This window comes from Balaenoptera borealis, assembly GCF_965194805.1.
Source record: "Balaenoptera borealis genome assembly, chromosome: 18".
NCBI classification, from domain to species: domain Eukaryota; kingdom Metazoa; phylum Chordata; class Mammalia; order Artiodactyla; family Balaenopteridae; genus Balaenoptera; species Balaenoptera borealis.
The window spans coordinates 9809995-9836604 of record NC_138877.1 but is presented as its reverse complement, the minus strand read 5'-3'; the positions used below and the strand labels follow the sequence as shown (position 1 = coordinate 9836604).

Sequence of the window (26610 nt, the reverse complement as noted above, 5' to 3'; positions counted from 1 at the left end):
AAATCTGATGTTTCTGGCATGGTAATGGGAAGGATCTGAGAAGGGTTTATATAAACATCTCGGTGTTCCTTCCGTAGTGATTTAGTCCCCAACCATGACAAAGTAACTATTAGGCATGCATTTCCTTTAACCGTCTCTAAACAGAAATAGCAGCGTCACCTGCATTCCCGGATTTGCCGTAGAGCCTTGCCAAGTTCGTTGTTCTTCAAGCACTCGAGCATGGAGTGGATGGCTGCTTCAGTGGATGTGAAGGTCGGCTCAGACCACGCCCCCTCTATGTAGAGAGGGTCGGCTGTGATGGCTGCAGTAGCCTCCTTCAGGTTTTTCTTTAGGTCACTCAGTTCCCTGGACATATTTAGCAGCTGTTTAAAAAAAATGTATTTTTACTGTATTTAGTTGCAGGCTGGATTTTTCATCCCCAAAGTTAAAAATAAATTTGTATGAGGTCTGGTGAAGCAGAAGCTTAATATCTCGGTAAACTAAAATAGGACAGATGAAACCGTACTGCGTGGTATATGTAGGGTTATGGGGCTGAATGCGTTGTATTCAACTATGTATCAACAGCTGGGATGCTCTCCTTATAGAAAAGATTGACTCCTTTTAAAATCTCGTCTATTTAAGCAGAAGGGCATACACAGAAGTAAAATGCACAAGAGAACAGGCTCGGGAGTTGGATAAAGCTGGGTTTATTAGATGCCAGTTCTGCATTCTTGACTACTGCATAGTCAAGTAAACAAACTTTTACGTGCCTTAGTTTTTTCATCTGTGAGATTGAAGATATTACCCACCTCTCAGGTTATTTTAAAGATTAAACAAACAGCTTGGCACAAAAGTGCCCAATAAATGTAATTATGAACACGGATGCTGTTTGAAGAATAAACTTTTCTCACTACTCCTGTGCCACGGGAAAAGATGAAAGACATAATTTTAAGAGGAAGGAGGAAAATTCTCAATGTCATGTTAGTATTCATGTTACAGGTAAGAGATATTTTCCCTCAGAATTACTGGAACCAAAAGATTCTGAGTTGTTAAAAAGTAAATCATAAAGAGAAACTATGTCACTTCTTAGTGACTCCAAAGTGTACAGTGGAAGACAGCTCTTTTGCAGTTTGACCTCAAGAGCATTTAAAAGAAACTGAGATGAATTTAAAGGTTTTTTGTTTCCCTTTGTCATGTAAGCTGAGGATGCCCAGTTTCTTAGAAAAGTTGATTTACCCAGCATCTTTACCTGTCTTCATTCCCAGCTTGCTCACTGCACAAGCTATAGAACTGAAGCCCTCAAGGACTGGCTTCACACAGATGCCGATTAAATACAACTCTGTACTCCAGCCCCAGGTTCAAAATTCAAGGAGGTAATCCTTTTACATAAGTTGTTAAGAGTGTCTTAGACATATAGTTTTTAAGTGTGAAAGTGAATTTCTTATTTTAAATCTAGGTAAGTTTCAAATACTGTATGTGTGTGTAAAGTATTTAAAACTTACCTAGATTTAAAATAATTAAGAAAAAAAAATAATTAAGGAAAAATTCACTTTAAATTTATTAGATTTAAAATAATTATATACACACACACGGTATGAAACATGTAATTTACTACTCTTAAGTGAAACGTGAATTACTTTTTTAATATGGAAAATGACATGTGAATTGCACGTGCATTGTCCTCTATTTTTGGAGCAAAGAATGGACTCTGAGGGTTCGGTTCCTACTTTCCAGAAGAGAAAAGCTTATCTTGACAATGGGCAAATCCCAGTCATCAACTGTCTTTTCTTTTATCTGATAATTTGTGATTCTGTGGAGGAAAACTCGTTTGTGAAGAGTTCTTCATAAACAAAGATGTCTGACTCCTGTCTCCCTTGAAATTGGGATCTGTGAAAGGACAGTTGACCCTTGAACAACTCGGGGTTAGGGGCACGGTCTAACTTCTGGTCCGCCCCCCCGCCCCTAGAACTTAACTACTAACAGCCTCCTGTTGACTGGAAGCCTTACTGATAACACACAGTCCATTAATACATATTTTGTATGTTATATGTATGTCTACGTATATTTTATGCAGTCACGACATATCTATTTCTAGGTATGTTTGCGAGATTTTTCGAATTTCCAACAGAATTTCCAATATATTTACTGAAAAAATCCACATAGGTAAGTGGACTCACAGTTCAAACTCATGTTGTTCAAGGGCGAACTGTATATTTTAAAACTATAGTCACTTTCCTTTTTTCCACACTGAGTAATAACTATGGTTAAATGGCTGTCATTCTGTCTCCTCCTCCCCTACCCCCAACTCAGACATGAGGTTTCTGGGCTCCATCCACACTCCGCTGCGTGCAATGGGATTGTTTCATGGACTCATGACTGTTCCCTGACAGTTAGCACATCTGCACCTTTAGCAGCAGATCCTTGTATTTAACTACAAGCAAGATGGGATCTAGCAGGCAGAGTCGGTCACTGACGAGCAGGCAGGAGCTGTGGATGTACCATTGTCTCAGTCCTCCTCTGACATCCCTGTCTTAGCGGTGGCACTGTGGTTACGTAGTTCATCTGAGAGGGGACCTGAGCATCGTCCTCGACTCCTCCCTCTCCCCCCCCCCACAACCCAATCAGTTTCAGTGACCTTTTGTCCTAAAATATCTCCCACGTTTCCTCCCTCTCCTTACCTAGCACTTCTGTCCTAGTTCAAACTCTCACCTCTCATCTGAGCTATTTCAGCGGCCTCATAACTGACTGGTCTGTCTCCAGTCTAGTTGCCATCAAATCCACCCTCCACATCCCTGCCGTGAAGATCGAACTAAAATACTCACAGGTGCAGCATCTTGCATGATCTCACCTTACTTATCTCTTCCGCCTTAGTCCATCGTTCCTCTTGGTTTGCATTTTATAGTCTAGCAATCCTCAATTGCCTGTACTTGTAGTTCCTTTCTCTTTCTCACTACCATGTTTATGCCCACGCTGTTGTTTCTTACTGGAACATTCCTCCTTACCCCCCACTTCATCGAATTCTAACTCATCCTTTAAGAATCAGCTCAGGTGTGATCTCCTCCAGAAAGTTTCCTCTTTCAACCTCCTTGTCTCCAGGTGAACTAGGCACTCACCCTCTGAGCGTCCACAATATCCAGTGTACACCACCATTATTTCGTCTACTACACTGCAGTAGTATTTTTTCAAGTCTAGGAAAAATTTGGCTCACTCAGAAGCTGTATGCTGAAGTTATTTTACCTTTTACATTAAAAATATTAATGCATCCGGATGATAAGCAGAGCAGGGAAGCGGAAGAGAATCGAATATCATGTAGTTATTTCCTTCTTACCTCAACGTAGGATCAAGTGTGAACAGCTAGAGGTAAGAAAAACCGTAACACAAGGAACTTTTTCAAATAAGGATCCCCGGACACAGGGCCAGAGGGAGGCAAGTGAGGCCCTCGGCACAGCATTCAGGGAGGGGCTCACCCTCAAGGTCGTCCTTGTATTTTGTGTCCAGGTATGTCGCTTGCCTCACCCTAGTCCTGGCACTGTCACGTGAGCACGGAAATAAACATAAGACACTGGTATTTAAGACTTGTGCTTGAGTGAAAGGCTTATGTGGGAATAAAATCACTTGGACATTGATAAACTGGCAGGAGGGAGAACAAAAGGAAAGCAGTGATACTCAGGGCAGGACCTGGGGTCGGGAGTGGGCAGGCTCACCTCTGGCGTGGAGCTGACTTCGTGCACCTGGCCGATGAGCTTACAGTATGACTGAAAAAGCAGCAGCAGCTGGAAATGTAGCTTATACAACCTCTGACACAGTTCCAGTTGCTAAAGAGAGAATTTGCATGGGAAGAAAGAGTTATTAAGGATCATTCTTGTATAGTAAGTGAAATCTTAGTGGAGACTAATGCACCTTTTTTTTAAAAATCAAGGAACCATAACTAGTTGTTACCATTCTAAATAAAACAGAACAATAAATCCAATCAATGACTATCAGTGAGAAATTCACTGTGTCATATAGAATAAAACAGCTCCTGGAGGATGACTAATTAGAAAGAAGTAGTGGCTAGCTATAAAGGGACTTAGTGGACTGCCAAATTTCCATTATATTTGCCAATTAAATTACAGGTTTAATATCTACAAATTATAGCTGTAGTTGTCTTAATTTTTATAAGCTATACATCTTTGAACACAATTTCTTTTTATTAAAAGTATATTTGAAAGGCACATTAAGTGGTTCTAGGTGTTAAATTCATAAATTCAGCAGACACTTGGGAGATTATTCCTTGTGACAACTCTGGCTGCCATTTAGGGTGTAGGCACTCATCCTAAAGTCTGTGTAAACACAAGAGTCACGTGACTGTCTAAGGTGCTGCATCAGGTTTAATGATGCTTCTACTCAGTGCTCAACAAATTTGTTGCATTAAAGAGAGATAAAAAGGGCCCAAAATGCTTACAAAAAGGAGAAATCATGAAAGCATGCAAAACTTTCTGTGGAAAGAAAGAACGTTAAAAAATATGCATACAAAATGGCCCTGGAGCTCTATAGACACCTCTGGAATTGAAAATGTTTTCATTATACAGCTTACATGTACTGTAAGGGAAGAATAAACCATGAGTAATTCCAACACCAATGATCATAGTACTCTTTGAGCTGTTATCTGCTTAATGGCCTCTAAACTTTGCCTGTTTTATCCCAAGAAAGGGTTAGCTCCTAGGTAGCAGATGGGATTCTGCGAGAGGAAAAGGACAGCCTTCACTAGATAGAATTTAATGGCTCAGCAGTCACCACTGAAAGTGGGTGAGATATGTGGCTTAAACCAAACACTTCACTGTTCAGTTTTCAAATGTGGTTAAGTAAGAATAAATAGGGCCTTTCTTTCACTAATGGACTATAAAGAACTCAGTAAGAATTGAGAGCCATTGAAGTGACTTAAAATTGTTCCCCCCAAGTCAGTTTAAGGAGAGAAATGACAAGAATTTAAATTTAGGTTTTTAGGAAGCATATTCCATTAATAGTATTATTACTCTGGACCCTAATTTTTAAAGTGACGAAAGTTCATGCTAAGACCATGCTGGATGGAGTTTTCTTTCTCCTCTCTCCCTGGCCCTTAGGGGGGAAAAAGCAGTTCTACTTAGATTGATTTGATCTCTCAATGCTGGTAACCAGCCTAAGTGTAAAGAAGTAGCTACACTCATTTGCTAACCCAAACTAGATGTTTCGTTGTTTTAGTAACACATTTTATGATAATTTAAACTTGACTTTGTGGAAACCTTTTCAAAATCTGGTATAAAAGACAACTGCCAGAGACTCTCAGACAAAAAAAGTATTGTTTAAAAACAAAATGTTACCTTTCACAATTTAGGGTGAAACCTAGCTATGAAAACTCTGACTTTTCTAAGTGTCAGATAATGGTAGTTATTTCTAAAAATATTCTAGTGATAACATGAGAGTTCATAGCAACATAGGTTTCTACTTTGTGAGGAAAGCAGCCCAGAATGCTAATCAACTACATGTCTCAGTCTACCAAATAAAAGAAAATGAAACAAAAAAGGGAAAACATGCTAAGAGATATAATAGTAACAGTAAAAATAAGATTGTTATGGGTCCATGCCTAAATGGACAAAGAGTATGAAAGAAAGTTAACTTACTGCAAGAGATTCCATTTGCTACACAGCAAGCATGGCACAGGAAACAAAGGAAAGGAAAGAAAGTACAGGGTCAGTGTAATGCATGCAACAGAAAGCACGGCCCTCTTCCAAGAGCAGAACCATCAGCCGTCAGCCGTATTAGCATCGCTTGCCCCAACGTGATAAATGGTTGCAAATGTTGTACCCATTCAACATGCACAGCAGTCCAGTTAAAAACAAGCTCTAATGGGAAACATGTCATTGAGAAAACATAATTTGTGATCTTTTAGATTCTCTGATTAGTTCATTTAGACTTTGTCAGTCTTGGAGAGACCATAAGTGAAAACTTATATTGCTTGAAGATTTTAGTGTTTAAATGTGAATAGTAACATAGTAAACATAGTAAAACTGTGAGGAGACCAACTGATTAATCTGAAAGAACTACAGCCCCAAACAAATTATACTATTGCTAAGTTAAGGCAGAGTCTTTAATATGTTTGGCTTCATATCTACTACACTATGACTATCCAATTAGCATAGAATATAATTAACAATCTAAGTGGCATTTTCTTTAGAGTCAGATTGCCTTCCACATTGAGAATATTTTACAGGACTGCTAGATATTATTTCAAAGGACTGAACATTGTCTTTATACTCCCAAACAAGTGTGAGATATGACAAGTAATCTTGCATTTTAGTTTTTATAATATTTTTCCCCAGCAGACAATTTCTAAAAGTAATCTAGAACGGATGTTAGTCTACAAGATTATAAATTTGTAACTGGGCCATGTTACAGATTACACAACCTGAGGTATTTACTATTTTCAAGAAAACTTTAACTGTGCTAGAAGTTTTTATAACCAAACCTTATGTACTGAAAGACAATGTCACACAAGAAAGGAGTACAGGGCCAGAGTTTTAAGTCTACATATACAGAGTTGCCACTGTGAAGACTTTTTAGAAAACGTCAAATCTGATTGAAACGTTTAGTATGCACCTTAGTACATAACTGCTTCTACCATGGAATTTACTTTTCAGAAGCATGGAATGAAGCAAGTGCTGAGTAAATTACATGGTCTTATGTGAAGAAAACTGCTATCTTTTTTACTGTTTTCCAAAACAGTGTTGTAATCCTAGGTCATCAAGTCAGCTAAAGAAAAATTTTCTCTGTTCAGTGAAGGCAAATGAGGCTTTTTGACTTCAGCCTGGTACCGAGGAATTTCATTGTCAACGAATTCCTTCCACTCCACACTCAGGGCACACACTTGTGTTTCTGGGGAGATGGCCAGCTTGACGAACACCAGTTCTCAGTGTCCTCCTTACACTCTCCTTTCTAGGTAGGCTAGTCCAAGCTGCATTGATATTTATTACCCCAGAATCTTTTCCTAGGCCACAGGCTTGGATGTAGTTTGCATTTAGAGCTCCAAAAAGATAGTGAAAAAAGCCTTTCAAGGAAAATGTTAAAACTGCCCCCCCCCCGCGCAAATATTTTCTGGTATCCAGGTTTTAAAAATAATCCCTTTAGAAGTCTTTATAGATATATCTATGTTTTGGTGATTCAAGATTCTTTTGAAAATGTGGGAATTTGTTTTACTTGGTCACAAGGATTTTCTTCAAGCCCGGTTCCTGTACTCCTGATATGGCTTGATTTATATATAAATTGGATTTAGAGGTATGTTTTCTCAAAATGAGAAAAAAAATGTCAAGAAGTCAAGATGTTAAGAATTGATCATAGACAAGGTAGCTTAAAAGCCTAGAATCATCTAGTTCTTATTCATTAACAGTATCATAGGAGGAGCTTCAAGATGGCAGAAGAGTAAGATGCGGAGATCACCTTCCTCCCCACAAATACATCAGAAATACATTTACATATGGAACAGCTCCTACAGAACACCTACTGAACGCTGGCAGAAGACCTCAGACCTCCCAAAAGGAAAGAAACTCCCCACATACCTGGGTAGGGCAAAAGAAAAAAGGAAAAACAGAGACAAAAGAATAGGGACGGGACCTGCACCAGTGGGAGGGAGCCGTGAAGGAGGAAAGGTGTCCACGCACTAGGAAGCCCCTTCGCGGGCGGAGACTGTGGGTGGCGGAGGGGAGAAGCTTCGGAGCCACGGAGGAGAGCGCAGCCACAGGGGTGCGGAGGGCAAAGCGGAGAGATTCCCGCACGGAGGCTCGGCGCCGAGCAGCACTCACCAGCCTGAGAGGCTTGTCTGCTACCCCGCCGGGGCGGGCGGGGGCTGGGAGCTGAGGCTTGGGCTTCAGTTGGATCGCAGGGAGAGGACTGGGGTTGGCGGTGTGAACACAGCCTGAAGGGGTTAGTGCGCCACGGCTAGCCGGGAGGGAGTCCGGGAAAAGGTCTGGAGCTGCCGAACAGGTAAGAGACTTTTTCGTGCTTCTTTGTTTCCTGGTGCGCGAGGAGAGGGGATTCAGAGCGCCGCTTAAAGGAGCTCCAGAGATGGGCGCGAGCTGCGGCGATCAGCACGGACCCCAGAGACGGGCATGAGACGCTAAGGCTGCTGCTGCCACCACCAAGAAACCTGAGTGGAAGCACAGGTCACTCTCCACACCGCCCCTCCCGGGAGGCTGCGCAGCCCGCCACTGCCAGGGTCCCGTGATCCAGGGACAACTTTCCCGGGAGAACGCACGGTGCGCCTCAGGCTGCTGCAACTTCATGCTGGCCTCTCAGCTGCAGGCTCGCTCCTCATCCGTACCCCTCCCTCCGCCCTGGCCTGAGTGAGCCAGAGCCTCCGAATCAGCTGCTCCTTTAACCCCATCCTGTCTGGGCGGGAACAGACGCCCTCAGGCAACCTACACGCAGAGGCAGGGCCAGATCCAAAGCTGAACCCCAGGAGCTGTGCGAACAAAGAAGAGAAAGGGAAATCTCTCCCAGCAGCCTCAGGAGCAGCGGATTAAATCTCCACAATCAACTTGATGTACCTGCATGTGTGCAATACCTGAATAGACAACGAATCATCCCAAATTGAGGAGGTGGACTTTGGGAGTAACGATACATATATTTATTTTTTTCCCTTTTTCTCTTTTCGTGAGTGTGTATGTGTACGCTTCTGATCTTTCAGCAGAAACCCTGCAAGCCAGAAGGGAGTGGCAGGACATATTTAAAGTGATGAAGGAGAAAAATCTACAACCAAGATTACTCTACCCAGCAAGGATCTCATTCAGAATTGATGGAGAAATTAAAAGCTTTACAGACAAGCAAAGGCTAAGAGAATTTAGCACCACCAAACCAGCTTTACAACAAATGCTAAAGGAACTTCTCTAGGCAGGAAGAACAAGAGAAGGAAAAGACCTATAATAATAAACCCAAAACAATTAAGAAAATGGTAATAGGAACATACATATTGATAATTACCTTAAATGTAAAAGGATTAAATGCTCCAGCCAAAAGACATAGACTGGCTGAATGGATACAAAAACAAGACCCATATATATGCTGTCTACAAGAGACCCACTTCAGACCTAGGGACACATACAGACTGAAAATGAGGGGATGGAAAAAGATATTCCATGCAAATGGAAATCAAAAGAAAGCTGGAGTAGCAATTCTCATATCAGACAAAATAGACTTTAAAATAAAGCCTATTACAAGACACAAAGAAGGACACTACATAATGATCAAGGGATCAATCCAAGAAGAAGATATAACAATTGTAAATATTTATGCACCCAGAATAGGAGCACCTCAATACATAAGGCAAATACTAACAGCCATAAAAGGGGAAATCGACAGTAACACAATCATAGGAGGGGACTTTAACAACCCACTTTCACCAATGGTCAGATCATCCAAAATGAAAATAAATAAGGAAACACAAGCTTTAAATGATACATTAAACAAGATGGACTTAATTGATATTTATAGGACATTCCATTCAAAAACAACAGAATCCACTTTCTTCTCAAGTGCTCATGGAACATTCTCCAGGATAGATCATATCTTGGGTCACAAATCAAGCCTTGGTAAATTTAAGAAAATGAAATCGTATCAAGTATCTTTTTCTACCACAACTCTATGAGACTAGATATCAATTATAGGAAAAAATCTGTAAGAAATACAAACACATGGAGGCTAAACAACACACTACTTAATAACCAAGAGATCACTGAAGAAATCAAAGAGGAAATCAAAAAATACCTAGAAACAAATGACAATGAAAACACAACGACCCAAAACCTATGGGATGCAGCAAAAGCAATTCTAAGAGGGAAGTTTATAGCAATACAATCCTACCTTAAGAAACAAGAAACATCTCAAATAAACAACCTAACCTTACACCTAAAGCAATTAGAGAAAGAAGAACAAAAAACCCCCAAAGTTAGCAGAAGCAAAGAAATCATAAAGATCAGATCAGAAATAAATGAAAAAGAAATGAAGGAAACGATAGCAAAGATCAATAAAACTAAAAGCTGGTTCTTTGAGAAGATAAACAAAATGGATAAACCATTAGCCAGACTCAAGAAAAAAAGGGAGAAGACTCAAATCCATAGAATTAGAAATGAAAAAGGAGAAGTAACAACTGACACTGCAGAAATACAAAGGATCATGAGAGATTACTACAAGCAACTATATGCCAATAAAATGGACAACCTGGAAGAAATGGACAGATTCTTAGAAAAGCACAACCTTCCGAGACTGAACCAGGAAGAAATAGAAAATATGAACAGACCAATCACAAGCACTGAAATTGAAACTGTGATTAAAAATCTTCCAACAAACAAAAGCCCAGGACCAGATGGCTTCACAGTCGAATTCTATCAAACATTTAGAGAAGAGCTAACACCCATCCTTCTCAAACTCTTCCAAATTATAGCAGAGGGAGGAACACTCCCAAACTCATTCTACAAGGCCACCATCACTCTGATACCAAAACCAGACAAAGATGTCACCAAGAAAGAAAACTACAGGCCAATATCACTGATGAACATAGATGCAAAAATCCTCAACAAAATACTAGCAAACAGAATCCAACAGCACATTCAAAGGATCATACACTATGATCAAGTGGGGTTTATCCCAGGAAAGCAAGGATTCTTCAATATACGCAAATCAATCAATGTGATACACCATATTAACAAATTGAAGGAGAAAAACCATATGATCATCTCAATAGATGCAGAGAAAGCTTTTGACAAAATTCAACACCCATTTATGATAAAAACCTTCCAGAAAGTAGGCATAGAGGGAACTTTCCTCAACATGATAAGGCCATATATGACAAACCCACAGCCAACATCGTCCTCAATGGTGAAAAACTGAAACCATTTCCACTAAGATCAGGAACAAGACAAGGTTGCCCACTCTCACCACTATTATTCAATATTGCTTTGGAAGTTTTAGCCACAGCAATCAGAGAAGAGGCAGAAATAAAAGGAATCCAAATCAGAAAAGAAGAAGTAAAGCTGTCACTGTTTGCAGATGACATGATACTGTACATAGAGAATCCTAAAGATGCTACCAGAAAACTACTAGGGCTAATGAATGAATTTGGTAAAGTAGCAGGATACAAAATTAATGCCCAGAAATCTCTTGAATTCCTATACACTAATGATGAAAAATCTGAAAGTGAAATTAAGAAAACACTCCCATTTACCATTGCAACAACAAAAAAATATCTAGGAATAAACCTACCTAAGGAGACAAAAGACCTGTATGCAGAAAATTATGAGACACTGATGAAAGAAATTAAAGATGATACAAATAGATGGAGAGATATACCATGTTCTTGGATTGGAAGAATTAACATTGTGAAAATGACTCTACTACCCAAAGCAATCTACAGATTCAATGCAATCCCTATCAAACTACCACTGGCATTTTTCACAGAACTAGAACAAAAAATTTCACAATTTGTATGGAAACACAAAAGACCCCGAATAGCCAAAGCAATCTTGAGAAAGAAAAATGGAGCTGGAGGAATCAGGCTCCCTGACTTCAGACTATACTGCAAAGTTACAGTAATCAAGACAGTATGGTACTGGCTCAAAACCAGAAATATAGACCAATGGAACAGGAAAGAAAGCCCAGAGATAAACCCATGCACACGTGGTCACCTTATCTTTGATAAAGGAGGCAAGCATATACAGTGGAGAAAAAGCCTCTTCAATAAGTGGTGCTGGGAAAACTGGACAGCTACATGTAAAAGAATGAAATTAGAACATTCTCTAACACCATACACAAAAAAAACTCAAAATGGATTAAAGACCTAAATGTAAGGCCAGACACCATCAAACTCTTAGAAGAAAACATAGGCAGAACACTCTATGACATACATCACAGCAAGATCCTTTTTGACCCACCTCCTAGAGATATGGAAATAAAAACAAAAATAAACAAATGGGACCTAATGAAACTTAAAAGCTTTTGCACAGCAAAGGAAACCATAAACAAGAGGAAAAGACAACCCTCAGAATTGGAGAAAATATTTGCAAATGAAGCAACTGACAAAGGATTAATCTCCAAAACATACAAGCAACTCATGCAGCTCAATATTCAAAAAACAAACAACCCAATCCAAAAATGGGCAGAAGACCTAAATAGACATTCCTCCAAAGAAGATATACAGATTGCCAACAAACACATGAAAGAATGCTCAACATCATTAATCATTAGAGAAATGCAAATCAAAACTACAATGAGATATCATTTCACATCAGTCAGAATGGCCATCATCAAAAAATCTACAAAGAATAAATGCTGGAGAGGGTGTGGAGAAAAGGGAACCCTTTTGCACTGTTGGTGGGAATGTAAATTGATACAGCCACTATGGAGAACAGTATGGAGGTTCCTTAAAGAACTAAAAATAGAACTACCATATGACCCAGCAATCCCACTACTGGGCATATACCCTGAGAAAACCATAATTCAAAAAGAGTCATGTACCAAAATGTTCATTGCAGCTCTATTTACAATAGCCAGGACATGGAAGCAACGTAAGTGTCCATCGACAGATGAATGGATAAAGATGTGGCACATATACACAATGGAATGTTACTCAGCCATAAAAAGGAATGAAACTGAGTTATTTGTAGTGAGGTGGATGGACCTAGAGACTGTCATACAGAGTGAAGTAAGTCAGAAAGAGAAGAACAAATACCGTATGCTAACACATATATATGGAATCTAAAAAAGAAAAAAAAATGGTCAGAAGAACCTCGGGGCAAGACGGGAATAAAGATGCAGACCTACTAGAGAATGGACTTCAGGATACAGGGAGGGGGAAGGGTAAGCTGGGACAAAGAGAGAGTGGCATAGACATATATATGCTACCAAACGTAAAACAGATAGCTAGTGGGAGGCAGCCGCATAGCACAGGGAGATCAGCTTGGTGCTTTGTGACCACCTAGAGGGGTGGGATAGGGAGGGTGGACGGGAGGGAGATTCAAGAGGGAAGAGATATGGGGACATATGTATATGTGTGACTGATTCACTCTGTAATAAAGCAGAGGCTGACACACCATTGTAAAGCACTAATACTCCAATAAAGATGTTAAAAAAAGAAAAAGTAGCATAGCCATTCTTGTTTCTCTGTATTCTGCTCTGAAGCCAGTTCTTTGCTTATGATGTAGCCAGTTAGGTAAAAATCTGAGAAATTTTCGACATGTCAGAAGGTAAGTCACAGTATACTATATTACCTATAATTTTCATCATGTTTAACCTCTGAAAGTCACTGGTTTAAACTAAATTGGATAAAATTTAGGAAATCTAGCCAAATGTTGAAGCTTTCCTACTCAATATTACATAGATGCATGTAATCTCCTAAGCAGGTGGGTACAATATGTACTCAGCTGTTGTTAAAATCACTTGGCTCTGGCACATTCATGACTATTGCATTATATTTGTTGAGTAGTTTTTTGGACCTTGGTCATGACTATCTTTCAAAGATTTGAAAGATAAATACCTTTAAGCCTCTAATACAGATTACACAGCCTGACGTATTTACTGTTTTCAAGAAAACTTTCATTTCAACAGACATTTCCTTACTCAGTCTAGAGAAGAGATTCCTTATAGCAAAGGACTGACTGACTGTATCCGAAGGATAATGTTTAATGGGTTACAGTTTAGCTGGAGAAACATCTCGTCTTGTTCAACATTTAGCTTTTTGTTCAATTTGTAGAAGAACAGAGGTTGCAGGCTTCTTTCGTTCTTGGATTAGACAGGGATAGGAAATACAGAGCTAAGAGGGTTAGTGTCCATGAAGACTCTAGGATGGTCTGAATGTAATAAGATAAAATGTAGTGCAGCTACATGTAAACTCTTGTACTTGAGTCCAAAGAGTCGAATGTTCAATTAGTGCTCAGAAATGGCTGTGGAATTAAGAGTGCGTCAACTAAAATCACTTATGGCAAATGAAGTGGCAATCTCTCCAGCTTGCCCAGGGCCAGCCCTGCAGAACCGGGGAGGTGAGCTATGCTAATTCGCTGTAGGGTCGAGGCCGATGCCTCTGCCTGGAGAGCCCAGAGCCGAGATGCTTCACCGCATCCTACGTTTCCGGGAACTTAAACTCCCCAGCAGCAGCCGCTCCAGGATGAATTTCGCGGGCGACAGGAGAGGTCACCGCAAACCACAATCCTTATTTAGAGGTGCTGGCTTTAAGTCGTGAAGAAGAGACCTGTCTCGCTGGGTGTGTGCAGGCGGAGAAGACACTGGTACAGCAGCGTCTGCCAAGGAGCTGCCCTCACGACAGGCGCGACTTACACGCCCGCCTTGTTCTACATCTTATTTGCTGTGCGCCGTGCCTCATTCTAGGAGAACGGGTATTGTAGTCACCAAGTAGCCTAAATTACTGACTAATCACACCTGTCTTAACAAAAGCCTTCCCTCCAAAATACTTCCCATGTATTAGAAGCACTTTTCTCAGGAACACTGTTCTGTTGTTTTGTACACACGCTACAACGACTCCTCCAAGGTCCCCTCAGGGAGTGAGGCCAGCACACGGGCACTAGCATCTTATATACGCAGAGATTGTTCTCACTGCGGCAAAGAGGAACTCTCCTGTTTTTCTTGAAAGGCACAATTCTATTTAGCTTTCACTTCCCCATTGTGGGGCCTTAGGTGCAGAGGCACATGTTTCTATTATAAAGAAAAGAACATCGTGATGACTGGCACCTGGCTCTTGCCGGCAGGGTCGGGAACTCAGTGTGCACAGCGGACGGTGGAGAGCCAACCAGCTCAAGGTCACTGCTGCCACTTTAGGAAGGCAGGCCTGGTGTTGCTCCCTCTTTTTTCTCTTTTTTTAAGAGATGCCAGGAATGCTGTTTTGAGTGTACGTGTGAAAAATTTTAAGTTTAAACTGTTGGGTCAAATTTAAATTGTACAAGCTGAATAAAACATGTCTGAATTGGTTACAGCTTACAGGCTACCAGTGTGTAACCTTTCCTCATTACCTTGATGTCTACAACTTCATGTTGAGAATAGAAGAAAAATCAGAAAATAAATATTCAGCATCCAACAAAGAGTTATATTCTGTTCCACAAACAATTCCACAGCAATTTATCACTTATGTTACCAGTTAAGAATGACGAGAAATCAGCTACTGCCCAAGACCAGACCGGTTGGGGTAGGGCTTGGGGTGGGAAGACTTCACATGCCTATCTGTACTTGGTCACCATCTCTGGCCGACTGACATCTCTAACTGCTCAAGAGTTTGCTAGGTTTAGTAAGGTAAGTACTAATCCTTCCATAAAGTCCACGCTTCTCTGAAACAGAATACACACGTGGAATAACTTTTGGCATGTTGACTTCGCAATTTATATCCAGACATAGATTCTTCAAGTTAAAGCTCACTTCCTATCTCCCCCCTTCACTTGTCCCCATGCAAAGGGTACTCAGAATAACTGGCAACATCAAACTATTCCAGAAGATAGAGAATCTGACTTAAAAAAGAGAGCTGGAGTGAATCAATCAATGGAGGGTAAGCAGTGCTCTGAGGTCAAACACTTGTTGGGTTTTGCCTTGGGATGGAAGCCAAATGATAGCTCTAATCAGAAAAATAATCTCTCTTCCCACTCTGGATATAAGATCAATACTGAGATGGACTGACACTGTCATTTCTCCTCAAGGCCCACCCTGAAGACGATTTCTCACCCTCTGAAGGATGCACATTCCAACATGCTTTTCTAGGTGTGACAATGTAATTACAAGGTGACCTCTCTGCCTAGACCCATCAGCAGCCCCCTAACTTGTCTTCCCAAGTCCACGCTTGCCCACTTCGGTCCGTTTCCACAGGAGAGCGGGCGAGCCCCACTCTGATCACACCCACCTGTTACAACTTTTAATTGCCTGCCATTGCTGTTGATACGCACCCAAAGCCCTGCACGGTCTGGCTTGTGCAGCTTCTTCAGACTCGAACTTTTCTCCCTGTCACTGTCTACACACCCAGCCCCACAGGCTCTCGTCAGTCCTTGGAAAGGGCCAGGTTCCCTCCTGCCTCGGGGCCTTCACACAGGCTCTCCACCCACCCCTCTGCACTCTAGCTCAGAGCCGAGATCTCCACTTAGATGGCACTTCGTGGAGAAGCCATCCCAGAACTGCCCTCCTGGTAGGCCAGGTTCTCTTGCTGTATTCTTTCATAGCTTTACTGTTCCTTCCTTTCCTTAATGGCATTTGTCACGGTTTACACGTGTATGACTGTTGGTTAACGTCCATCTCCCTGAACAGATCAGAAGCTCCACCTGGGGCAGAATTCACTGTTGTACCCACCACGGGGGTCACAGGAGTAACTGCAGAATTGAATGATCTTAATCTGTTCACATTTTTCTGCCCAGTTTCCTTTACAATATGACATACGTTTATAAGCCAGCTGGTCTGAGGTGTGTACTTAAAGCAATTCTAAATGAGGAAAAAAAAAGTCTGAGTGATTGATTGCTGAAAGGTCAACAAAGACTTTCTTCATTGAAGGAGCTAAGTGGATCAGTGAAGAATTAATGACATCTGGTTTTATATTCTGAACGAAGAACAGATTTATTAGGAAACGGTTAGTATAGTTAGCGTCAGCAGAAAGGTTATTTTTATACTTCTACGTTTCCAAAAAGAAGACCGCCCCGCCCCAAATCCCATCAACACAGTCATGCTTGGTGCGAATGTCATTCTTTCTTACGCTAGAGGTGTCATGTGAATGTATGGGATGAACTCATTCTGCCTCTTCCTTTTTCAAGTTCCACACTTCTTGGGTAGATCAACACCAACACACAAAGTCAGAGCACAGAAAAGATAAACTCTAACAGGCTTTTATTACCTTTTCTTCTGAGTCCCCTGGTTGACAGGTAATTACTCCATCTCTTGATCCTCCTGCAAATGTTGCCTTACAGTTTGCAAGCCACTGTTGTCAGAAAGAGATACAGACATAGATAAATTCAGTGATGTCCTAAGAATGTTTTTACAATCAATTCTGTCAGGAAAAATAGATTAAGCTTCTAATCACAGTAAAATAAAATTTTTATATAACGACTTTTTGAAAACTTTTTGGTTAAAGATTAATAATTTGAAATTAAAATATCTGCTTAGATGGGTTCAGTGATGGTCATTTAAAAATTTCAACATTTATCATTTCAGTGTTATGATGTATCACCCTGAAGAATGGTTTCACCAGAGCATTCCAAATTTATGTATAGATTAAATTCACATATGGTTAGAAACTTTTCATACGACTGAGGTTAGGAGACAGGTCCCAACACTTCCTCGCAGGCTGGGTCATGCTGGACAATGCACCCTGACTCACGGCACACCTTCTTCTCTGTTATTTTTTTTTTTTAAATTAATTATTTATTTTTGGCTGTGTTGGGTCTTCGTTTCGTCCGAGGGCTTTCTCAAGTTGCGGCAAGCGGGGGCCACTCTTCATCGCGGTGCGCGGGCCTTTCACTATCGCGGCTTCTCTTGTTGCGGAGCACAGGCTCCAGACGCGCAGGCTCAGTAGTTGTGGCTCACGGGCCTAGTTGCTCCGCGGCATGTGGGATCTTCCCAGACCAGGGCTCGAACCCGTGTCCCCTGCATTGGCAGGCAGATTCTCAACCACTGCGCCACCAGGGAAGCCCCTCTTCTCTGTTATTTTGAGGTGGCTTCTTTGAGGCAGGTCTATTTCACTGTAAGAAAGGCTATTATAGTAATAGCCCAGCTATTTAAAGATTCTGCCGGTCTTGGGCTTCCCTGGTGGCACAGTGGTTGAGAATCCGCCTGCCAATGCAGGGGACACGGGTTCGAGCCCTGGTCTGGGAAGATCCCACATGCCGCGGAGCAACTAGGCTCGTGAGCCACAACTACTGAGCCTGCGCGTCTGGAGCCTGTGCTCGGCAACAAGAGAGGCTGCGACAGTGAGAGGCCCGCGCACTGCGATGAAGAGTGGCCCCCGCTCGCAACAACTAGAGAAAGCCCTCGCACAGAAACTAAGACCCAACACAGCTAAAAATAAATAAATAAATTAAAAAAAAAAAAAAAAGATTCTGCCGGTCTTAAGTATCTGGAATAGTAACTAGTATAGATGTGAAAGGAACCTTTGGGCAGAAAACAATAAGCACTGAAGAACTGAAACTCACACTTGACATCAAAAGACTGGCTCGTTCACCAACCAGAATGAAAGGATTACTTTTATTAACTGATGACTGAGAAGCTGGAAATCAGTGACAGCGAAAGAGCCACAGAAATAGAAGACAAAGGGAATTGTTGCAGTAGAATGTCAGAACTCTCTTTGACAGGTCATGAGATAACAACAACAAGAAAAAAAACCCAGTAGCTTTAGAATGAATATCTTCTATGTATGACGCACTTGTGCTGGGCAGTTTACATATATTATTTCTATTTTAAAGGCAATATTGTGTAGTGGTTAAGAGCATGGACCTTTGAATCCCACAGACCTGGGTTTCAATACCACTATGCTATCTCCTAGCTAATGAGAATAATAATAGCAACTCCCAGGGTAGTTGTAAGCATTACATGATTTAAGTTAAGAGATGTAACTCTTATCAGGTTGTTGGATACATAGAAAGGACTCAGGAAACGACAGCTGCTATGACTGTTATAATCGTTATGTTCTTACAACAGTTCTGCAAATTAATTACTATTATCACTGTCTTAGAGATGATGAATCTGAGATGAGGAGGTAAATTACCCAAGGTCACTAACCCTGAAGTAACTGAGCTGCAATTTGAACTCAAGTCCATCTGACTTAAAAATCCACGCTCTTTTTATAGTGCCTGGTATATGATAGGAAGTGCTCCATGGAAATTACACATGGAAGTTGCTGGAAATCAGGGGGTTTGCATGGATGGTTTCTGAATCACTTCTGTCTCTAACATTTTACAATTTACATCTTGGAAGGAAGAAAAAAGCAAAGAGCAGGAGCCGAGGCCACGAGAAACCACGGAGATGGAGAAGCAGCTACCGAGGGTGGTTAAAAGGAGAAGAGAGAGGAGGTCCGTCCCAACCAGTTTTGGGGGAGGCGGACACTGGAAGGAAGTAATTAACAATTTTAAATTTCTGAGAAAAGAAAAGTTATAATGTTGATAAACTGACATATTAAGCAGATACCCACTTTCCCCAGTTTCTTGGTAGGGAAATTATAGGGCTAAAATCGAAAGCTGAAAATTTTCTCTTTTGTAGGTATCATTTTTATATAATCCATAGTACTGACAGTTCTGCCACCATTAAGTTGGAACTGTAATCCTTCACAGAAGAATAGATGAAATCTGTCTTCTCCCAAAAGAGCCTCTCTTGGGTAAATCACATCGCCTCCCAAGAGTTCACAGTGGTTGGGTTCATTTGGTTTTAAGTAAATGTATAGGCACAGAAACATAGAAGCTTACTGAGAGGGTGGCCTCTTTTCTGTTGTTGTAGGTGTCCAAATATTCTTGCAGTTCCAAAACACTGAACTTGAGCTTGTCCAAAAGTCCACAAGAAAGGAGCTAAAGACAGGAAAATAATTTGTATTAAAACAACTTCCAGAGAGACACCTAGACAAAGGCATGGCTACGCAGAGAGAAAAGAGAAGTATATTTAGATGTAAAGTGTGGGGCGGGGGGGCTGGTAGCATCCAATTTAATAAGTTGTGCAGTTTGTAATTTAGCTCCACTATCAGCGGTAATTGCATTGGATACTGCTAATCAAAGTCTCCTGTGAAAATATCCATCTTCCCCATATCAGGATAGACGGACAAATCTTAACAAGTATTCCACAGAAGCCCACATTAAGATACAGCATCCATTTTATGCATGGACTCTAGTGTCTTCATCCAGCAGTGTGAAGACAGACCGCCAAACAGGTTTTCAAACTGATTTTGTATTTAATCTGTACTTTAAATCATTAGTATTACATTTATACAGTCACGATTCAGCAGTCAGCCAGGGACTTTTAATCATCCTTTAAACCAGCGGTCCCCAACCTTTTAGGCACCAGGGACCGGTTTCATGGAAGACGATTTTTCCGCAGACGGGGTGGGGGGGTGGTCCAGGCGGTAATGCGAGCGGTGGGGAGCGGCAGATGGAGCTTTGCTCGCCCGCCCGCGCGCCGCCTACCTCTGGCTCTATGGCCTGGTTCCTAACAGGCTGCAGACTGGTACCGGTCCACGGCCTGGGGGTTGGGGACTCCTGCTTTTAAACTCATCATTTGCAGTTGGGCTGGACGAATCCATCCAGAGGGCAATCAGTCTCTTGGAAGTAGGGAAAGTGATAACATCGTTGCCTCTGGGAACCCATCTGCTTAGCCAACCTGGCATCGTGGGGACTGGCTAGGTCCGCTCTGGGGGGTTAGCTCACCACATTCACAGCCTTCAAAGTCAAGAGTCATCGGAGAGAAGCGACAAGGCCGCGAAGGGAGCACAGAGGGGGATCTCCTCCTGATTCCCTGCAGTGACTGCCTCGGCTTGGGCTGGCCATGCAGTCATTCCTGTGCAGGCCCAGGCCTCTGGGACTCATAGCACAGCAGAGCGCTGCTCGCAAACACTGAGAGTGTCTTTCAAACAAACCACAACACACGTGTGCTTCCCTCAAGTTCCGCAGCATCAGCTGCGTGGGCCATTTGCCGTGGGACCAGGCCTGAGATACTCACGGTCTCGGCGTCCACGAAAAGCGTGGGGCACTCGGAGCAGGAGGTGAGCATCTGGGAAGAGCTGACGAACTTGGATCCGATGCCCCGGAGGTTGTCTCCAAGGTAACTGGCCGCATCACAGGTTAGGAAGCAGAACCTTTTCTGAATATTCTGAAAGGCAACATAATTACTATTTGTAAATGGCCACGTTTTAACTTTTGTACCAGAAAAAACTATTTTTTAATCTTCATAAAAATATCAGATGAGCACAGGTCCTCCATGAAGTGGCGGGAGGGGGGGCGGTGATAGGGGCAGAGTGAATGTCTTAAGTCAAGTGAGTAATCACCCAGTGTGAACAAAGTTTCTTCCTAAAATGTCATTTCCCAATGCATGGGTGCTCATATAATCTTTTAAATAAATGCTGCTTTTGCTTTTTGCTGATTGTCAGTGCCGGTCAGCAGCTTGAGTCTGCCTAGCGTGTTTGTCAGATGAGTGAGAATTTCTGAGATTACTGCAATGTGGGTGAGAGGAAAAAGGTCATGAGATATAATCTGTTTCCCAAGATCACAGCTCCCTGAGATAGAGCACTAAAATGGGCCATAAAGCCTCTGAAGAATGAAAGGGTAAATTCACGGGACCTGTCTCCCTGTGAGAGCGCCTCTGATTAGGAGTCTGTAACTCTGTCTGATAGCTTTGCACACATCAACTCATCAATCCTCACAACCAGGTGAAGGAACTGAGGTTAAAAGAGGTTAAAGGACTCAAGGTCATGCAACTAGTAAGTGAAAGAGTTAAGGATGAGCTTGACTTCTAAGTTCACATCCCTTCCGTAAACCTATAGTGCTTCCTAAATGTTACTATTCCCCCTATACTGCCTGAAGAAAAACCATAATTAGGAAGAATCTGACTCACTGGGCCGGTGTCAGTGCCAAAATGAGAATATTTTTAGCCCCAACTTCCAACACGCAACATCTTTAACAAAAAGAACAAAATATTTAACCAAAAAATAATTCCAGTTCTAGGCACTGGCCTTCCCCAAAGAGATGTCGTACCTTTTGAGTTGGAGAATCTAACCCACGAGAAATCCTCTCTGCCCTGTTATGGGGAAATTAGCAGGTCCCCAAAACAGCAGCAGGCTCTTGGTTCCTTACAAGTTATACTAGAAAAATGCCTACCATGTTGCATATTATTTATTTTTTATTTAATACCTCTGAGAATCTTGCTATAATGCATAACATACATATGTCTTTATGGTGTTTTTAGTTTTATGTGCAATTAAAAAAAAAAAACTCGACAGGATGTTGCTGCTGAAAGGAACAGGAAATGCCACGTGTCACCAGCTAGTGGAGTGGCAAAGCCGGGAGTAGGATCCAGGTCCTGCAGATAGTTTGGTTTCTTTCCATCTTACCCGAGGATATGGTGAGATCTGGGTTCATTTCTGTATTTTTAATTTTTTTTTTTGGCCGTTCTGAGCAGCTTGCAGGATCTTACTTCCCTGACCAGGGATCGAACCTATGCCCCCTGCAGTGGCAGCGTGGAGTCCTAACCACTGGACCACCAGGGAAGTCCCTGGGTTTGTTTTTTATTGTACTGAGAAGCTAGATCTTTCAGGGAACTTCAGAGCCACACATGACTTCCATATAAAAATATATAATTTGGTGACACTGTGTGATCAAATGACAATATTCTAACACAGGAGCAGCAGGAAGGAAATACACTGACTGAGACACTCGGAAAGCTACCCATGCTGGACCTTTAGAAACCATTTCCTTGTTTTTAAAACCAAATTATTTTTGCAATTACCTCCTCTCTACCCCGTCCAAAATCCAACCAAATACAGGAAAACGTGGTGTCCAGACTCACAGGAAAAATGTTAGAAAACAGTAAACAGCCATGGTGAGGACATGACGAAAGATTAATAGACTGCATGTCTGAAGTGTGTTTCATTTCCAGCATATTTGATTAATACCGATTTTGCTACCCGTGTTGCTCTCAATCACAGAGCATTTGATGGTAGCTGAGAAAGTTCTTAAAGCTAAATGTAATATTAAAAACTGAAATAGGAGGTACACATTTGTATTATTATTATTGCGGATAAGCTCCTTAGAAATCGGTCCAATACACTGATGAAAAAAATCCAAACCCCAGTGTACCTCCCAGGGCCCAGCCCCACGTCCCAGCTCACATGACAATCTGTTGCCATACTGGCATTAAGTCAGAAACTGTACGTTTAAGATTTACATTAAAAAGGTTTTTTTTTTTCCCATTCATTCTTTCTGCATTTACTGAGCAGCTACTGTGTGTGAGCCACTGTGCCAGCTGCTGGGGAATCAAAGCAAGACACCATTACCTGCCGTCTCCCGGGAGACAGACACCTAAACAAGTGTGACAAGTATAACAGATACAACTACAATTGGCTCGGGATCCCAAGTGTGTGTGGGGGGGCAGGTAGAAAGAGGTAAAGGAAGGTGTCATTCACTGAAGTGACAGTCAATCAGGGATTTGCATGTCATTGGGAGCACAGCTGTGGGAAAACAGGAGATGACAGTTCTCAGCAGAGGGAAAAGTACTGCTCAGGACTATAAAAGCGAGCATGAAGAGTCTAGTAACCGTAATAAGAAAAAATTACTACAACAGCCAAACTTAAATATACATTATTAACCATTATTTAAACACTGACGTTAGAACAATATAATAAATTACTTTGCTCCTGAATCCTTAACAATTAAATTTACCTCAAATGGTAGCTTGTGGATAGTTGTTGTTTTTAAATTTCAGTCTGGCTTAATGTTAGGGTGTGTCTGGATTCTTATCTCTCAGCAGCCCATTGTTTTCTGTCTTAAGGCCAACAGTCCCTCCAGCCCCCAGTGCATCTCAGACGCAACCTTAGTGTTTGTCCATTCAGTTTTCTAACAGGTCTCACGAAAAGTAAATTGAAAAACTTGAGAGAGAGCAGCATAGATAACACTCAGAATACTGGGAAACTAGCTCTAAGTACTATTGGTATATACTTCTCCAAAAATGGAAGGGCCCCCAGGCTCAAAAACCAAGTTGACTTTTATGTTAACTAAATTATGGCTTCCTGAATTTGAAATCATTTAAAGCAGATGATCCCAGTTTTTTCATTTTCCACTTTTTATATAATTCCTCATTTCCCTTCTGCCTTTCCCATGGCTCTTCCTGAAGGTGGTCAGAGGGCTCCATCCCTCAGTCCAGCTAAGTTCCTGTGCCTCTCTCGTGATATACTCAGCAGAACTCAACCTCTAGAAAAGCTTCACAGGCCGGCACGTTGAAGGACTCCATGGTGGGGAAAGATAAAAGGCAAGGAAAAACACAGTGAATTAAAAGGACAGAGGAGAGGTCTAAGCGGAAAGAAGAGATGGAGGCTGGGCTTGGCAGAAGGTGCCACCCTGTGGTTCTGAAGTCCTGGCTGCCTGCCTGGCACTGATGATGCCAGTGAAAACCAGAGTGGGGGAGCGAGGGGCACAGCACGGCGGCCTGAATCCCCGAGCGCAGCGTCTCCACAGTGCCAGCCTGAGAAGATGCAGGTTGGGGAGAAGACAGGATGAAGTCAGAGGACACTGAAGGATGTCAGGAGGACAAAGTAGTGTAAACCCAGCACTTAACCCCTTCAGTTGGAGGCCAGCTGGCTCCCCGAAGAGACCGCAGCCCCGGCGCGTCTGTGGGCCCCTCCGTGGGCGCCGTACCTTGAACAAGGAGGAGAACACGTGGAACGTGTACACGGCGCAGGAGCCGTCCGAGTCGCACAGCAGCTGGTTGACGTGGCTGCGCCACGCCTCCTCCGCGTCGTCACAGGCCGCGGGCTGAAACGCAGCGAGGATGGCCGAGAAGAAGGGCGAGGGCGGCGGCGAGGCTCCCCTCTCGCCTTCTCCAAAGCTGGAACAAAGGCAAACGGCAGCGTCAGGAAGTGGCGTCCTCTCACCCCGAGGCACCCATTCTGCCCACTCCTCCCGCTGGCGTCGCTCTGGGGGCCTGGCTCCCATTCAGAGGTCTCCAAGATTCTTTTCTGACTCTAGAAAAGAGAATTTTCACCTGTAGAATTTCTGGGATTCCTCCCTCTCCTCTATAAAGGATTTCCTTTATAGACTCGGTCCCTCTTTTAGCCTTCAGTAACTGCTCCTCACTTTCCTGGACAGCCTTTCCCCGGACACAGGATACATTCATTCCTGTGCTGTGGCCCATTGCAGTCCTTTTCATTTTTCAATACAGTAAGTGATGAGAAAATTTCTGAATCTGTTCACTTTTCCTTTGTGGAGGGAAAGTATTAGTGGGTGCAGATACACAAATGCCCAGAAGAAAAGGGCAGAGAGAGGAAAGGAAATGAAAGAAGAGAAATGCAGGGGGAGACAGAGAAGAACGAAGAAAGGAGAGAAAAATGAACGAACTGTGAAAAGTCAAAGTTCTTCTCTAGGTATCACCGTAAGCCGGTTCTCTGATGGGCGGATATGCGTCACCATAACAGAAGGCCTCTGTCCAGCCACATCAGAAGCTTTTACTTAATTCTTATTTTCAACGTTCAGAGGAGTGATTTTAGGATTCTGACTTTCTTCTCCTAAAGTAAATCTGTAGCATTATTATTTGTAATTTATTCTAGATGCCACATTAGTGGGGTTTTTAAAAATCTATCCTTGTTATATTTTTTCCTATTTGTATTCTCTGACTAGATCTCAATTGTCTCAGAAATGTCAGCCACGAGGCTGAAAGCCACCCACTTAAAAAAAGAGTAGGTATTTGGCTTATAAGGGGCCTCTTGTTCTGGTCTTTTAACTCAAAATGAAAAGAACTCCCTATTTCCAAGCCTTGCCAAGCCTGCTTATTTTCAAAGCTTACAAGGCCTGGACCATGTCCCCAGGCTCCCCTCTGGATTTTTACGTTAACTCTAGGGCTTTACGGGTTCCGCATAAGGCCCTGCTCTGGGGTTGGATGATTCCCACCCGCCGAGAGCCCTCCAAGTTATATGTCCGCTTGGACTCCTTTGTTAGGAAGTCCCAGCAGCACAAGCCTGACATTTAACTGGAGTTAGAGCGAAGCCAGTACGATGTGCCCTGTACACTCTTCACCTGGCAAGAGTAAACTGGTCCAGCGCTCGACTGCCTTTTTCTTCTGCCTCGGTCATATCCAGGCTAAAGCTATCGCTGCATTCGAAAGTTGCCGGGAGCTCATTGATGGAGCTGGAAAGATCATCCTCATGCACGGGGGCGTCCTCCTCCTCCTGGACAGCACTGACCTGGGAGCATAAAAAGAGAAAAGAATCCTCCCAATATGTAAGACTATCCATAGGAAAATCTGCAACCCTGAGAGTAATAGAAATTGGGGGCATTTGTCTTCTAGCTACAGTAGAGTCAATTTCTATAACCAAACTCAAGAATTCTCTGAAGTACTGTTCTTTCTTTATCTTCTTTTCAGTCTTTTCCGGGAGAGTTCCCAAAGAGGCTCTCAGTAGATTACCATATTTGACCCATGCTTATGAAGTATAAAATGCTAAACTTGGAAGAGACCGTAGAGACCCCCTGGTCCAATCTCCATATTTTATAGACGAGGAAACAGTTGCTCCACGTGGGAAAAGGACTTGCCTAATATCAGGTATATAATCAGAGCCAGAGCTGGGACTAGAGACACCATCTCTGATTCAGAACTCTTTTCATTGTACAACCCCAGTCTTCTAAAGCAAGTTATCTGGAGTTAACTCTCCAATATATTATATAACATGTCCAATATTACCTATGGAAACTAGAATTTAGAATTGTCAGTGCCTGGCATAGTAAAGGCTCCAGAAGTGTCTGCAGTGCTCACAAGTGATCCAGAGTTATTCACCAAGCCTACCACGTTGACAGGCCTTTCCATGCTGAAAATCCTCCAAGATCCATATACATGTATGCTTTACTCTTGGGAATATCCCTTGAAGATAACAGATATGAGAGGGTGCTCTCACGTTGCTATAAAATGTAGAATGATCTG

The 26610-nt window shown here is 42.3% G+C and overlaps 1 protein-coding gene across 5 annotated transcripts in view; it reads right to left on the bottom strand.

Moving 5' to 3' along the window:
- Positions 1 to 26610, bottom strand: part of FRY (FRY microtubule binding protein) — a 329207-nt gene that overhangs the window by 1935 nt on the left and 300662 nt on the right. For 3 of the 5 annotated variants that reach the window (XM_082366277.1, XM_082366279.1, XM_082366280.1), the window contains 8 exons: positions 25713 to 25879; positions 24339 to 24528; positions 20653 to 20802; positions 19413 to 19511; positions 16853 to 16936; positions 5619 to 5636; positions 3684 to 3794; positions 160 to 362 (listed from right to left, as the gene is read on the bottom strand). In XM_082366277.1, the coding sequence (XP_082222403.1) occupies positions 160 to 362; positions 3684 to 3794; positions 5619 to 5636; positions 16853 to 16936; positions 19413 to 19511; positions 20653 to 20802; positions 24339 to 24528; positions 25713 to 25879 (1022 nt within the window). The remainder of the gene's footprint in view (positions 1 to 159; positions 363 to 3683; positions 3795 to 5618; positions 5637 to 16852; positions 16937 to 19412; positions 19512 to 20652; positions 20803 to 24338; positions 24529 to 25712; positions 25880 to 26610) is intronic. The other 2 variants (XM_082366278.1, XM_082366281.1) reach the window with 1 other exon arrangement.